The 17,250-nt window shown below is 39.4% G+C and overlaps 1 protein-coding gene across 1 annotated transcript in view; it reads left to right on the top strand.

Moving 5' to 3' along the window:
• The window catches only part of nrxn3a (neurexin 3a), a 260,386-nt gene that overhangs the window by 175,433 nt on the left and 67,703 nt on the right, over positions 1 to 17,250 (top strand). The window contains 6 exon segments of the mRNA XM_039786713.1: positions 1,498 to 1,701; positions 3,662 to 3,688; positions 10,642 to 10,761; positions 11,043 to 11,163; positions 11,832 to 12,092; positions 14,021 to 14,211. Of these exon segments, the coding sequence (XP_039642647.1) occupies positions 1,498 to 1,701; positions 3,662 to 3,688; positions 10,642 to 10,761; positions 11,043 to 11,163; positions 11,832 to 12,092; positions 14,021 to 14,211 (924 nt within the window).

The following is a 17,250-nucleotide window of genomic DNA, read 5'->3' as shown; positions in this document are numbered from 1 at the left end:
GTAAACGTTGGCTGCCTTGTTTCTTACCTCTGCGTTCGACGGTTCCAGCTTCACCCGCCACCTTTTTTTAAAAATATATTTGTTTTAGAAAATCTCTACGGCCTCTATTTTCTTCTTCTCTTTTCTCTTTTCTGAGCACCGGATATGTGACGGACCGTACATTTTGAGCATACTGAACTTCAAATCTACTGAAAACAACATCAACTTTTGATAAGTTGCCAAACCATTTTTTTGTTGGGGGTGGGGGTTCTTGACCACTATTTCAAGGACAATTAGGAAGAAGAAACAAATAAAAAGCTTTTATGTAACTCAAATATTACATATTTTTTTTCCACAAATAGGCCTATTTAAAAAATGTTTTTCAATTATTCCATAATTTAATGAGGGCCCAGTTCTGGGCCCCCAGTTCTGGGCCCCCCCCCTACTGTGGGCCCGGGACAACAGACCCGTTTGTCCCCCCCTATCGGCGGGCGTGTCTACATGTACTCTCGATGTAAACTGAGTAACCACTGTAGTATGTTGAGTCACAAACACCACTTGCTGGCCAAACATAGGGCTGATGCAGAGAACCCTCGCCAATATCCCTTTTGAAGAACATTTAGAACAGATAGAGAATGTGTGATTAATTTGCATTTAATTATAGCTTTAATTTGCATTTAACTTCACTATGGACAATCATGCGATTAATCCTATTAAATATTTTAATCTATTGACAGCCCTAATTACAATTCAACACTGTTGGCAAACATGGTCACTAGATCCCACAGAGTGATTGCACAAAGCAGTGTTGGACATTAAAGCTGTGGTAGGCAGTATATTTTTGGCGCCGTTGGGTAAAAATGCCATTCTAGCCTTTTAGCATGTTATAATTTAAGTGTAGAGAAAACTAGACTTCTGCTCCTTCTTTTGACTCTGTTTTTAGGCTTTAAAACCTAGCTGTTATGGATTTCAAAGTGTCTAAATTACCACACAGCAAACCTAGGACCACATAGTACTGTATTCAATTCAATTGTATGTATAGTATCAAATCATAATAGATGTTAACTTAGGACTCTTTACAGACAGAACCTGGCTCTTGGTTCGCAGCCATCTGCCTCGACCGGTTGGGGGGAGGGAGAGAGAGAGAGAGGGTTAAAATAATTATACAGTATGACTTATAATACTCACAGTGACAGTGGGTATGATGGAATGACATGAACAGTGTCAGCCGTCAGCCGTAGAGCCATTTGCATGAAAAATTTTATATTTGGGGTGCCCTGATAGCTCACCAGGTAGAGCGTGCGCTGTGTACCAAGGCTCAGTTCTTACCGCAGCAGCCCAGGGTTCGATTGCAATCCTATCGATCGCATCCTATCAATTAAAGGTCAAAATGCCCAAAAATAATCTTAAAAGAGTAAAGTAAAAAGTTAATATTTGCACAAAGTATCATGTCCCAGCTGATAATATTGACATGAAATATGGCTAACATCTCTCCATGCTCCTGACTTTATCACACAGAGGCGTCCATCCTCTCCTATGATGGCAGCATGTATATGAAGGTGGTGATGCCAACCATCATGCACACTGAAGCTGAGGATGTCTCCCTGCGTTTTCGCTCGCAGCGGGCCTATGGCCTCCTCATGGCCACCACCTCCCGAGACTCAGCCGACACACTCAGGCTGGAGTTGGATGGGGGTCGCGTCAAACTCACGGTCAACCTAGGTATCGTATGGCCCCCCCCATCTGCCTCCACACCACCACCTTCACTGTGAGACGGTTCACCATTGAGCGGTGACCTCTCCTTTCACTTCTATCTTTTCATCAGTTACACATCACTATGATCCCTTAAAGGTTTCTTCCAGATTTAAAAAATAGAGAAGTGAGTGGTTATCTCTTTTTGCATGGGTGTTAATGCGGTTTTGTGCACACAGATAACCATGGACTGCTTACTGAATTCAACTTTTTACTGGATAACATATTAGGCTTACACATCATAACTTATATTATTATAATGGTAAACATGTTTGGCCCATCTATGAAACAAACCATATCCATATTATTGTTTACGGAACTTTTGAGATAGTCACAGCACAATAAGCAGAATATACATTATGACGTAGAGATACTGGGTTTTAAAGTCTGGTCTCTAACAAAGTATTTTTAAAGAACTAAGTGTGCTGAGACTTTCTAGGAGGTTACTTCCACCAAGTATGCCCACTGATCTTCAGTCTGTCATTCAACAGGACATTAGAAGGAATTTTTCTTGTCTTTCTCACTAACCTCATTTTTGTGTCTGACATCAAGTCGTTTCTCTGTCACCTTCCTATTCTTCTAGGTGGTTGTTTTCTTTGCTATTGATGATGTCTTTTCTGGAAGTCAATGCTTTTTTGTGTTTTGTTTTTATGTTTACCTGTCAACTCCATTTTCCATCATGCTTTGTCAAAAGATGGTATTCACCCCTTCAAAGGCCTTTAGCCTGCGGCCCGTCAGGCAAACAGCCCGAGAACAGAGCCCAGCAAAACCTACAGCTGGCTGCAACCCCAAATACCTCCAAACACTCCCAATAATAATTTGTAGGAAGTAGGAAAAACGAGTCACACCTCAAGTGATATCTTGTATATACAGTATGAATAGTAAAAATCATAAAATGTAAGAGTAATGGCAATATAAGCAGACGATAGCTGGTCATTCTAGGCACATTCAGATAATTCATTCACTGATTTGATCCCATATTTCAGTCAACATGTTCATGTTGTGCATCTCTAATTGGTCAGAGCTCTTATGAATTCTTAGTCTATGATAATCTGTGTGATTTTCTACAGAACATTTTTAAAATGTTGTAGATCTACAGTAGCCTCTGATCTAGCTTAGTGACACATGTATTCATAAGATAGTTCTCCAGATCAGATGGTTGGGGTTCCTGTGCCTCTGTATGGTGCTGGTGCTGATTGGATCGTGGCTGTTTGCTCCCACTTTTCTGTTGCGGTTGACGACACATGAAACCACCAGCCACATGTTGACCAACCCTCACTGTCTTCACAGCTGCATACAGCAGTTATTCTGGCCTCAATGTGACTGTTCACATACTTTAGATTTTCTACTACAAATTCCAACACACCACTGTCTTACAAATGTAAAGCTTTTATGCTGTTTTAATAGCAAATCAAATTTGCTTTTCAAAGATCCGTGGCTCTAAAATGGATGGCTGCTACCACCTTGTTGGTGCAGAGGCTTTGGAGCCAGAGACTTTGACTTCTCTAATCTGAATATTCAAACCTAAAGTGGAACAGCATTGTTGGGTTGGAAAACTCATGTAGCTGGTACTACAAGTGGCCATTTTACTGTAAATACTGTGCCTAAACAATTAGTAAATTTGAATTCTGGTACTATGGGTTAAAAAAAGAGCACAAGCTCTAGAAAAGCAGTTTTTTGCAACGAGCACATTTCTATGAGAAGTCCATTATTATCTTATTTACTATTAAATCATGTTTTGGGAAATCTTTAAGATACCTCATTTATTTTAAGGTAATTTAGCTAAGTTAACTATAAATACAAAATGAATAAAATGGCTGCCTTCCTGCATGTGTACGTCCCCGGAAGGGTGGACTTTTTGTTTTTGGATGTCTGCAGCAGTAACCTTGAAGGATGCAATTTCATCTGTCATTTATTCTTCCCCATCTAGACTGTATCAGGATAATCTGTAACTCCAGTAAGTTAACACTCAAGTTTCATTTTGCTTTCTATGTTGATGGATGTTGTTTTTTAAAAAGGAAATGTATTCTAAAATGTGAGTCCTGCACCGCCCTCCACTTTCTCTTAAGCCTACCAATGAGAGGATGGGTTTGCTCAGTTGGTTTGACTACCCAGAGTTCAACGGAAACCAAGAGAAATATCCTCAGTCAAATGGAATGAGTGGTGATTCCTTTTTTTCTACAAGTACAAAAAGAGAGAGAGAGTGACTCTAATCAAATGTATTTTATACACAAACACCTTTGGTCCTAGTAATTGACACAATTAGTTTAAAAATTCTATTAATACTTTTACTACTGTAGATGTTCAGCACTGTCCACCTATTTGTTGGACCTCCACAGGCCAAATAACCTTAACCCTGACCCCATTTGTAATCCTCTAGAACCCCCCTTTTCTAACATGAATGTGTAACATAATTCCTTTCATTTAGTAGTTATTTATAAAGAATTTATAATTGGTATGAATTTAATAAAGCACACCAATAAAAATTGGCAAGTAGTTCATGCAACAGTACTTGCTTCATGCTTCAAGAACCCTTCAAGTAATCAACCACTAGAAGCCACTCCATTCAACCAAAATATCTACCACAATGCAGTTGTTTAGACAGCTGTTATTTAGAAGAAAAGGCATCATACAGTATTAACATGGCTTAAAGCCACCTACACATAATCCGCGGCAAAACCGCGAGGTAAGGCGCAGAGCAGAAAGGCAAAGCGAACCTCATGGCGGCAATTCCCGGTGGTGCGCAACGCCAAGGGTAGCCTAGTCGGGCGGCACCACTCTCCCAAAACAACGGAACGGCCAGCGCAGAGCAGTTTTACAGTAGATCACGTGTAGGCGGCTTAAAGGGTAACCTGGAGACTATTTTCCTTTGTATGTCTAAGTGACTGATGGGAACAACAATTCGCTGCAGTTGGCAGCGGCGAAACAAGCTACAATGTAAGTTATGGGGCATTTGTCAAGCTTGTATTTACCTTCACAAGAGTGCTCTTTTTACCATTGAAAGGCTTAGATTAATGTTCTAATTTGTCAGGAGGTTGACCTTTCTGTTAAAGAGTAAGATCCTTTTTTAAACCTAAAAACATCCGTGAAATCGTGTTTGCTAATCCCACCAGAATCCATGTAAATAAACAGTAATTTTAGCATCATAAAATACACTTCATTCAAAGTTTTTACATGTGAAAATACGATCTAAACACGTTAAAAGTATTGCTTTTTTAAATGGAGTCTGGTGGGTTCAGCGCTAGCGACTTCAGAGCTGTTTCTGATTAAACAAAAAAGGTCTCAAAGAGGTTATCTCTGAAGGGATCCTTTCCATAATGTTGTGAGACACAATATTAATGTGAGCCTGTCAGTGGCAAAACAAGCAGTTTTGTGAAGGTAAACACAAGCTGGACATTTGCCCTATTAACTTATATTGTAGCTTGTTTCGCTGCTGCAGACTGCAGTGATCTTGCTTAATATTGGACCAATGTCAAAGATTGTTGTTCCCATCAGTCACTTAGACACAAAAACATAGGAAAAAAGTTAGTTAGTTAGGTCAGAAAAAACTTATTATCAAAATTGGACTCCAGAAATATGCAGAATATACAAGATAGTTGCAAGAAAAATTTGTCAAGTTACTTTCTACACATTCTAAGTTTAGGAATGGTGATTCTGTATGCAAATACAAGTGTGTCTGCTGCTTAATAAAGTTGTTTATAGTGTCTCAGTTGCGTAGCAGTTGTCAGGCTTTCATGAATAACTACAGATTGCTTTTACCCATAATGAGGCCATGGAGATCTTTGCCTTAAAATCTGTTATTTTAATGTATATAAAAGGAAGGAATTTGTGTCCGTCTGGCAGCTGTCAGACAGTCCGTCCTTCTGCCTGAACCGCACACTAAGGAATAAAACGCTCACACAGCATACTGACAAACGGAAGTAAATATGAACTAAGCAAACACACAATATAGGTTGAAAAAACTAAGCGAGTTTCTAGTGGTGACGACACTGTTTGCCATAACTTATAACACTAATAACATTACCCCCAGCTAAACACCTTCGCTAATTAAATCCATGCTTTAACATTACTTTATAATCGTCAAGCCACTAAGCCTGTTTGGAACTGAACAACTTAACCATATAACCTTAATAATGAAGAGACACATCGCCGTCTACAGCAATGAGTCCATGAACGAGGCAAATGTCTGTGATTACTTCACAGACATGTTATTACACTTCCATGCCGCTACTGCTATGTGAGACAATACAGTAGACTGTATAAATAATGAACGTAACATTAGTACAACTCGCTCTCACTCGAAACTCGTAAAAAATTGAGGCTTGGTCAGTGGCTCTTTGTCAGATACCGACGCAAAAGGCATCCTTTAGTGTCTGTATGGGACCCACTGAGCATCCGCGGTTCTGTAGGATGACGTAGTGTGGAGAGCAACAATGGTACCGAGTAGTATGAATGAAAAATGATGCAAAGGGTACCCAGAGCGTCAATTATCGTCGCGGATAGGATTACAATGAAATTAGTTGAAAGCCCCCTGAAAGCGTCTGACTGAGACGCTAAAGGACACTTTTGGCATCAGTAGCTAACGCCAAAAGCACCTGCCCAAGTGTCCTTTTTTGATGAGACTGGGAGTGAGACTGTGCTGGTCAGGACGTCACCCATTTATGTGCGGACTGCTATTTTTACTATATTTGAAAAAGAGGTGCTGGGAGGATGGCACGTGTCTTGTATGGTTACAATAGCGCTGCCCTAAGCTAAATGCTAAACAGGGAAAGTTGCAGAGTTTTAACCAACCGACGCGAGTCATCCAACGGAGTTTTGTCGGCGCGTCAACAGGGACCTCCGGGTAGTGGTGCCGTTCATCTGTATGTAGGCTACTGCAGTACGCAGGTTGAAAAAACTGGTTGAAAATCGTCAGACTTCCACTTGAATTACCACCGCTAGGGCTAGCTAGCTTTCTTTGGTTAGCAAGGTGCTACAGAACACTAAACACAACATTTTTAGGCGGCCAAAATGTTCCAATCATGTTCCAATCAAATTTGACTGGAAAATGTTGGTCACACATCTTGGTCACACACAGTAAAGGGGTCAAAGTTTAAATGTACACTGTGTAGTGTTTTAAATATTTTATTAGCTAAAATCAGTAGTCTTCATTCATAAATATGTCCTCATTGGTATAAAATTACCTCTGCCAAATGTCTGAATTATCCTTGTAAGAAAAGAATTTCTTATCTGTATTTACATTGGACGGGCAAGCTGAAGGAGGCTTCCATGTCATTCCGCCATTTTGAAAAACTATAATCGCTGAGAGGGACATAAAGCACTATACCTGTCTAGCTAATCCACAACATGTTTTCGTTCAGAGCCAGCGTCCCATGACTGAAACCAGCTGAAACATAGAAGGAGATCAGTGAGAGGCGTTTGTCACTGCCCTGGCAAATTTGAAAGCCTGCACTGCACTTTAGTTCATAATGGAGGATCATACTTATGCCGAGCCACAGGAGAAGGAATCCTCGTTGCCAAAAAAGCAATTAGAGCACTATTCGTTTGAATGCAAAATACAATTTCACCGCTAGATGGGAGTTAAGGTCTATTTTAATGTATACAGTTGCCATGGATACACTTTGCCAAGCCTGTCCTGATTGACAATACTAAAGCATCCCCTGCTTGATGGTCTATTTTAAAGTGCTCATATTATGCTTTTTGGCTTTTCCCCTTTCCTTTATAGTGTTATATGTGTTTATGTGCACATTATAGGGTTACAAAGTGAAAAAGCCCAAAGTAAACCCCGAAGGGACTCACCATCTCCAACAGAAAACACTGTTCACAAACTGCTCCAAACAGCTCTATTGTAGTCCAGTCTTTACTTCCGTGACGAATGTGCGTCACCTTGTAACACACGTAATAATACTCGCCTAGCTGCTAGCATGGCACTCCCTTAGACTAGCTAGCAGTACTTATTGTGCATGTGCGACTCCCAACAAAGATGGTACAGAAGTGAGATGCCTCACTCTGTAGCTAAAACAGAGAACTCAACACACAGGGTGAAAATAGGAGCTGCAGCAATGTGCAGTACAACAAATATATGGTGTTTTCTGAAAATTAAACCACATAAACCTATTCTGGTACAACCTCTAAATACAATTATGAACCTGAAAATGAGCATAATATGAGCACTTTAAAATAAATTGGATCATAACTTACAAAATGAACATCATGCTGTATCGAAGAAGACTTGAAACTAGCCATTGAGGGTCATTTTGCCATAGACTTCTATAGAAACAGACTTCTTTTTGGAGCCAGTAGGGTTGGAAAGTAGATAAAATGCAGCTTTAGGCAATACATTTAAGCAGAAAAACTGAAAACTGTAATGATAAACTTTAAAGGAGAGCATTGCCTCCCCCAGAGGAAAATTTTTTGGACTTTTAGCCACTGGAAGTAAAAATTATCTGATGGAACTCAGGAATCATCCTGAGAACTGCTGCTTTATTTAACTGGATATACCTGAAAACTGTATGTAATATCCTACCTGTCAGATGTATAGAACAAATACTTAACATTAATTACCATTTGATCCTGACTGATCCTGACACAGTAGTTTCAGGATCAGAGCTATTTCCAACACCAGGACCCACGGTGAAAAAAAAAAAAAAAAAAAAAGACACTGTGGTGAAGTAGTGTGGAATCGTGGGAGTTATTGCCAATTAAAATCTATCTGGCATGAACATTTATTCACTTTATGTAATTTCATTGTAATGAATGAGCCACAGTGTTTTCTCTTTGTGGTGGTAACCAATATAGTATGAAACATAGGGGCATTAGCAAGCTGCTACATTAGTGGAATATAGCAACTGAATGCTTTATTCACAGTGTTGGGAAGTTTACTTTTGGAAATGGTATAGGATACCGATTTCAAGTTACCCTATATAAAATGTTATAGTAATGTAATTATTTCAATTACTTTATCAAAGTAATGTAACTTATTCAATTTAATTACTTTTTGTTATTACTTTTCTAAATATCTTATCAATATTTTCAACTGTTATCATTTTCTTTCATCACATGCATTAACATAATAATAATTTAATTTTGACAGCCAGTCCAAAGTCTGACTTCGGCACCTCTTTTTTAATATGAGATCATTCTGAGGTCACAGATTTAAAATCACAACAATAAAAAAACAAATATCACACTATGGCGATTAAATATAAGCTACTGGACAAAACTACGTCAATATAATTTGGACTGCCGGCAAACATTCTTATTGTTATGTTTGAACCCTTCTTAGATTTTTGTATGAAATGTTTTCTAAATTTCCAGCACTGGAACACTTTTTATCCGTAGCCATAGTGGCAACTCTCAGACAGCTTGAAAGGCAATTTAGCAGGTGGTGCTGCAAATTAAAACAGGAGAACCATTGAAAAGCATGAGAATATCATCAAATTGAACTATACTGTACTGTGGCTTTAAATGGCATAAGAAGACATTTTGCACATGAAAAACATGCTAAGCAACTAAATTAATATTATTCAAAATATAGCCTACAGAAAATATTCAGAAGGAAATGTCTTTATATAGGGCTAATTGTATTTACATTTTATTTTAAAAGTTATCTGTTGTAGTTATGGCTGATACTGGGGCAAGGCTATCACAGGAATAAAGGGATAAAAGGGAAAGTAACAGACAACAGGCGAAAACAGATGGAGACAATTATGGGATTGTAAATGATTCAAAACCAATCTGAATTGGCCCTCAGGTATGTTGTATGTCTATTTCATTCATAAAATAACTTTACAATGCCAGATGTGGTTGTACGCCAGGAGCCGACGTTTGTGTTGGCCAACTATTTTCTTTTCCCTTGTCCCCCTGTACATGTGGAAAGGGCCCTTGGGTTTCATGAAATGCACTAGATTAATCTAAGTTATTATTAAATTGGTTGCTACAACAAACTCTTAATGCTTTGGCTTGTGATACAGTGAAAGTAATACCCGGTTTAGCTCCAAAGTAGGCTAAGGTACCGTATGCAACACATGCATCTGTAACATATTCTCTTATTGTAAATGAATGATTTTTCTAAACTGACTTCGACACCATAGTCCTGTTGCACCTTGTACCAACAGTCAAAGTTGTTTCTTTTGAACATGATTGTTTCTTTAACTTTTAACAAGTAGTTATTGTGCCTAAACCCTAAAACGGTTTTAGAAGGAACTGACAAACAATGTCCCCCTGCCAATAGAGGCATCAGATGAGAAAACATTTATGTGGGTAAAAGTGTGAAAGAAGGAAATCATTATGGGTTTTATAGGGCACTGAAGAGCTGTTTGGATTCTGACTTAAGCTGTTTCATGCTTCTTGCCTTCAGTGCGGTCGGCGCGGTGCGGACAGCGATATGACGCAAACGCAGCCTGGGCAACTGTGCGCAGATGGTCTAAGCGCCGAGCTGCGCAACTCCAAGATTTTGTAACAACGCGGACATGGTTGCATAAGCCATTTTAATATCTCACCTCAGAGTTCTTTAAGCTTCCCTTTGATTAGGGAAGTAAAGGAACAAGGGAAAGGAAAAGATTTCTTTAAGCCTTAATGAGTAAAAGCAATTTTTCTACTGTAGTTGCCCTTTCTCAGTTCAAACTATTTGAGAGCCATGACTCTGTTCTGCAGCATTGTGGTCAGGTGTATTTGAAATTTGAAATATTTTTTCTCTGTGTATTTCACTGACTAAACCAAACCTTTGTTTCCCAAAGGTATACGTTCTAGTTTGAAAACTAAACTTTAAGGCAATTTAATTAAAAATGTCAAGCTACTAAGCTGCTTGTAGGATTTCTGCCAATGATTCAATGGTTGACAGGTGGGAAAACAAAGGTTTGGTTTTAGGCTCAGGATGTCTTTAACTTTGTGATTGACTATTGTTCTCAGGCAAGGGACCGGAGACCCTGTATGCCGGGCAAAAGCTTAATGATAATGAATGGCATACAGTGCGAGTGGTGCGTCGCGGCAAAACCTACAAGCTAACTGTTGACGATGATGTAGCAGAAGGTACTTACCTGCATTAACTCGGTTCATGCTTGAAGAAATGTTCTTAGTGGTGCCTTGTATTACACCATGCTGTGGTGTGTTGCCATAGAGATTGATCAGTATGTAATTCTGCTACAAAGAAAGCATGATATGTTACCTTTAGTGACAGTTTGCATTCATCTAATGTTAATGTAATTTTCTCCTTAAATCAGCCCTTTTGTGTTAGTGTCAGACAGTGTTCTCTTTTCTTTTTGTTTTTGTCTTTCTTTTCAACCCATCCCCTCCACCCTCCCCGTCTGCAGGCCAAATGGTGGGCGACCACACTCGCCTGGAGTTCCACAACATCGAAACAGGCACCATGACAGAGCGTCGATTTGTTTCCAGCATCCCGTCCAGCTTCATTGGTCATCTGCAGAGCCTTAGGTACTCAAGTGCTTACTTTTAATTCACTTTTGAAATGTAGATGTATGTTTAACGTCTTACAGTAATTGCTTTCATTTTAGCAATAAATCACATTACAAGGTAACAAATCCAAAGAGGGTTGTCACCAAAATTCTGTAGCGCTACAGAATTATTTTGCTTCTTTTAGGTAATTATTTTGGTTTTACAGCACATTTACTGTTTGGTCCAGTCTCAGCACTCTCCCCATGTATAGAAGGCAAATTTAGTGAGTAGCTGGTAAAGAATATTTAGTAACTTAAGAGCCAAATATTTTCCTCAGGAGTTGGTGGAGACCAAACCAGATTGTAAAGTTATTGTTGGACTTAAGTTCGTCCAGCGGAATTAAACACAACACGAAATTAATGCTACTGTTTCTCTGTGTCAGTTGAATAAGTTAATTCAGATAATGAAATATTTGTAAGAAATGATTCATCAGGCAGTGTGTTTGCTAGCTGGAATTGGAGTTGCCCCCAAATGACAAAACAAAAAATGCATTAACTGTAGATGCTAAGGGTCTCCCATATTCAAACATTATAGTCTTTACTTACAATTATTCTTGACTAATGTATGTTTTTCAGACTTTAAAGAACAAGTAAGACTTTATGTTTTAACACAATCATATCAAGTGCCTGTTCCTGTCATTTCCTCAGATTTAACGGCATGCTCTACATCGACCTGTGCAAGAATGGTGACATTGATTATTGCGAGCTCAATGCCCGCTTTGGGATTCGTTCTATTATTGCCGACCCTGTCACCTTTAAATCCAAGAGCAGCTATCTGAGCCTGGCCACCCTACAGGCCTACACATCCATGCACCTCTTCTTCCAGTTCAAGACCACCTCCCCAGACGGCTTCATAATCTTCAACTCTGGAGATGGCAATGATTTTATCGCTGTAGAACTTGTTAAAGGGTAAGTTTTGTTTTGATGTTTTGATACCCTTTTGGAAACTGAAACCTGGCACTATTTGTCTACCAAATAATGATAATGTGAAAGGAGTCGCTCATAGTGATGAACCTACAGTAAATGATCAGCTGAATATGCAGCTCCTCTCAACTTTGAGGCGCTATAAAGTGAGTTTCAGCTCATCGTTTAACTCTCTGAAACCTTACTGTTTCGGTTCACTCTCTCCACTCCATTGGCATCTTGGTGGACACAAACACCAATACAAATGAATGATCATGTTGCTCTTCAACTGCTGGATGTATAAATAAGCAACCTTTTGCTAACATGTTGGCCATATTAACTATTAAGGATGATTGTTTCTACTGCCCCCCAAGTGGTTGGTTATGGCCTTTAATTGACAGGATAGCTTGAAGACATTGGGGGACACCATGCAACAAAGGATTCAAACCATTGGTCACGAGTCAGGAATGGTGATCTTAAATCTGTCATGGGGCGGTTGGATTTATTCACGCACTTTAAAAAGATTTATTAAACGGAGTGTCTATTTGCACCCCTGGTACGAATAGCCTCGGCCACACAGCTGAGCTATTCACACCCTGTGATGTAACAACAAAAAGCACCGCAGAAACTGGCATATTAGGAAAGTTTTGTCTCTAAAGTTTATAACAATTGAATTCCTAGTGGAAAATGGATACCACAGTTGCGCTTTCTGTCTTCAGTGAAAGCATACAACCGTTAGTTTGTTAGTTAGTACATATTTTTGTATACAGTATGGTTACCTAGCAACCGAGGCTTGAAGACACCAAGTGGTAAACAGTTGTCCATCATTCTGTAAGAATTGCTAGGTGAGTGGTTAGAACACTGAGCTTTGGTCTGGGAGTCTGGAGTTCAATTTCCTAGAGAGGTGATTTAGTTTTTTTCATTTTGGATTGGATAATTTGCGCGCAATTGCGCAAGTCAGGGCCCGCGAACGCGAATTGTTTTTTTGCAGTGTGGTACGGGAAGACTCATGAATATGCCTGCTCTGGTTGGGTTGGTTAGGTTTAGGCAAGAGAAGTGGGATTGGTTATGGTTAGGGTAAGTTGATATTCGAAAAAGGTGTAATACATGAGTAGTATGGATAACTGTGTGTAAATATATGCCATGGTACTGTAAATGCACAGGGTGCAAATAGCATACATTGATATTTGTACCAGACGGGGTATTAATAGAACACATTGCTGTGTGCACCGGCAGGGTACAAATAGCATTCATTTCTAATTGCCACAGGGTACGAATAGCTCTTCTAATTGTGCCAGGGGTGCAAATAGCCTCACCCTTTATTAAAAGCTTCTTTCTCTTTACATTTTTATTTACAGCAATATGTTGATATTTATATCATAATAGGCTGTGTATTGACTTATTGGGAGAAAACAGGTAGTTCCATGAAAAATCAGACATTTAACATCCCCAGATTCATTACACATTATTTCTATCTTACAAACTGTCAACTGGTCAAAATGGCAGAGTATTAGATGGAGGTTTAACAAGCGCCGGCGAGCATGGTATATGGTGGAGCAAGCTACAGAGAAGAGAGGGAACAGCTTCAAAGGCAGAAAGCTGTAACTGAGATTTTAGATTTATTTATTTAAAATAGGGAAAGTGCATATTGATGAACATTTTGTAAATATGCAAGATTATAGCCCGTGTTGATGTTAATTTTCAACACAATGAAATCAATAAGAAAAATAACAGTAAAACAGTACAATAAACAAACAGACAACAAACCAATATTTGTGCTAGAGTGCTAGTGTTATTGCACATCGCCCTATTGCACAAGTTTCTAACATGCTGATATAGATTGCACCGTGCTCCACTGTACATGCTCTGTTGCGCCTTAATTAGAATACATAGCTGTATTTATGTATACACTCTCAATAACATTTCTCTTGCAGATACATCCACTATGTTTTCGACCTGGGAAATGGGCCCAACCTCATCAAGGGCAAAAGTGACAGGGCATTGAATGACAACCAGTGGCACAATGTGGCCATCACCCGGGACAACAGCAACACCCACACACTGAAGGTAGATGCTACAGCCACCAGTCAGAGTATCAACGGGGCCAAGAACCTGGACCTGAAAGGTATGTAAAGGACCTGACACCTGTTAGATGTTTACAGCTCCTCATGTCTAGTAAATTGTTGAACTACTAAAAAACTTGCAATAACTGGTATTGTGCATTACTATATGTCTATTTTACAGCATGAGTCATGCATTCTTTTTACATTTTACTAAGATGAAGGCCAATCTTTATTTACCATAGAATCATGCTTGTACACAACTATTGTGAATGATTTTACAGTTAATCAGTAGAAATAATCCGGAAAGCCACAACAACACTAGCTGCATGGTGCTACTACTAACATAAAGCCTCTGAGCCTGAAGTGAATGATGACGATGTCTAATGAACACGCGACTTCACGAGGGGGAGGGGCTGTATGCCCCTGGTCTGGGTGCGCTGTAAAAAATACATTGTTGATTGGGGAAAAAATGTAATTCGGATTTTATCTAACGGCGGGTCTTAATCTACCTGGGTGCGGCGCCCAAATAGAACCTATGTATTGGAAACACTGGGTTGAGTGCAACATTTGCAAAGAATATACAATATTCAAAGGTAGTGCAGCCTAATAATCTTTTAGAGTAAAGGGAAGTACACACTTTAAACAATAAATAGTAACAGCATTAATATTAGACAAATTGTTGAGAGAAGTGGATCTTTAGAACTACATTTTCTGGAAAGTAGGATATCACCAAAGTGCTATTTAATAAAAGCAAAGTAACATCCCAAATAAGTGAATGAACAAGTGAGGCTTGACCTAGTGTGGTCTGTGCATCTTGGCTTTACACATTGAAGACCAAACCAGAATGGTGAGGTTTAGTTTAGGTGAAGTTTAAAGCGCCCATATTATGCTCATTTTCAGGTTCATAACTGTATTTTAATGTTGTATCAGAATAGGTTTACATGGTTTAATTTTCAAAAAACACCATATTGTTGTTGTACTGCACAGCTCTCTCTCACTGCTGCAGATCCTCTTTTCACCTGGTTTCTGTTTGAGCTACAGAGTGAGACCTCTTTTCATCTTCTTCTTCACTACTATCTTTGATTGCACTCGCACATGCGCAGTAGCTCAGATGTAGAGCATGTCAGCTAGCTAACTCTAGAGACAGTAAAAGAAAGCTGTTTCTTCAACTTTGGTCAGTTACAAGGCAGGATTAGCTGGGAGACTTCTAAATGAGGGCGCACATGTAAGTAGTTCTTTTGTAGATTATGGTGAACTTGTGTGTGTTGTAGCAGTGCTTTGCTATTGAGAACAACGTAGCATGCTAGCGTTAGCCGGCTAAGCGCTAACGCGCTACGCTTACGACGTTGTGGTTAGCCAGCTCATTTCGGACTGTGACGTCACAGTCCGAGGCCGATTTTGAACAGCTCACTAGGAGACTGAAAGCAGGACACATTCAGAAACCTGTATCTCACTCAAAACAGCATGGATGGATTTTTTTCAAAGTTTGTATGTGTGTGGAAGCACCAGAGACACAAAAGAACATCCCAAATCCCAGAAAAAGTGTTTTTTTCATAATATGGGCACTTTAACTGAAGAATTCTTAATTAATTACTTACTTCAAAAAGTACACCGAAGCACCAGAGCATAATTCACAACAAGTGAGCAGGAGCTTTTGATAGAGGCTACTGAAAACATTGATGCAAGTTATTGGTAGTAAGCAATTTGTATAGACTTCCATATTCTGCTCTCTTGTATAGATTTGTGAAAATGAACATGAACAGTGATAGACATTTTGCCTGAAAACAGCATTTGAAAATAATTTCTAGAAAGGTAAACACAGCTATTTGTATGGCTTTGTAAATATGAACAACCATATTTTGGCCAATTGTATAGATTTGTAAAAATGAGCAACCATATTCTGGCCAATTGTATAGATTTGGTTTTTTTTTTACTTTTTTTTTTTAATTAATGAAAAATAACTATTTGAAACAACATCAACTGTGAACTGATTTGGGGTGTGTGTGTGTGTGTGTGTTAAAGAGAGACAGGGAGAGAGAGAGAGAGAGAGAGAGAGAGAGAGAGAGGGACAGAGTGAGAGATAGATTACATTACTTGTACTGAAACTATGCTGTTCTCTCTTTCAATGCAGCAAAGCGGTCAATGACTTTCTCATTGAGATCAGGCATGTTGAGGACTAGTTCCCTCTCCATGGAAAGCATGGCCAGTGCATTCAAACGTTCCTGGCCCATTGAATTTTGCAGGAATGTCTTAACTCGTGTCAAAGTTGAGAAACATCTCTCAGCTTCAGCTGTTGTCATGGAAGTAGTTATGAGGATGTTCAACAGAGTCTCAGAGAATTTCTCCTGGAGGTTGTAGCTCATGAGAACCTGGTACAGTGCCAGTGCACCACAGCAGCCCTTGAATTCAGGATTCTCATAGATCAGAGAGTTCTGTCTTGAGCTTTGCCTTGTTCAGCATGGGGTAGTGGCATTCATAGCCTCATCAGGAAATTAATGGCAGTACCTTTCAAACATATCTGCTTGCAGTAAGGTAGCACTCACAAGGTGGCCAGTGAAAGAGAACCTTGCTTTGGTGTGATCCAGGATGGTGTCACAGACCTCTTCAGACAGCCTCTGCTTCTCCTCTTCTCTCAAAGCCATTCTGGGTCTTTTGGCTCCTGTTGCTACTTGAAGGCAAACAGACCAATGTGTTTGTTAGGCTATGTACAGTACTGTAGTCTATGTGATGCACAGGTATATGCAATTTATCCACGTATAGTACAAATATTTCAGTTCCACTTAAAATGGGCAGGGATGCATAAAGTTTAGTGTTTAAGTTAGCCTTTGTGTCTCACCTAGCCTGGATGTTCAGCACAGTATACACAGTATATAAAGTAAGCTAGATTACACCACTGGCCTGTCCTGATGGCCTCAAAACATTGTACAAGGTCATCTGGATTCTCGTAGACAGTGTTTACGACTCTGCTGTTGAAGTTCCACCGTGTGGATGAAGCTCTGGGCAGTCTTTGTGCAACAGTCTAGTCAAGAATGCTGGTGACTGGGTGACCGGGAAAAGAAAGTTGCCGCCCAGATCGGAAAAGAAAATATTCACTTTTTTGA

The sequence above is a fragment of the Perca fluviatilis genome, chromosome 20 (assembly GCF_010015445.1).
Source record: "Perca fluviatilis chromosome 20, GENO_Pfluv_1.0, whole genome shotgun sequence".
NCBI lineage: Eukaryota > Metazoa > Chordata > Actinopteri > Perciformes > Percidae > Perca > Perca fluviatilis.
Note: the sequence above shows the minus strand (reverse complement) of the source record. Positions and strands in the feature narration are given on the sequence as shown.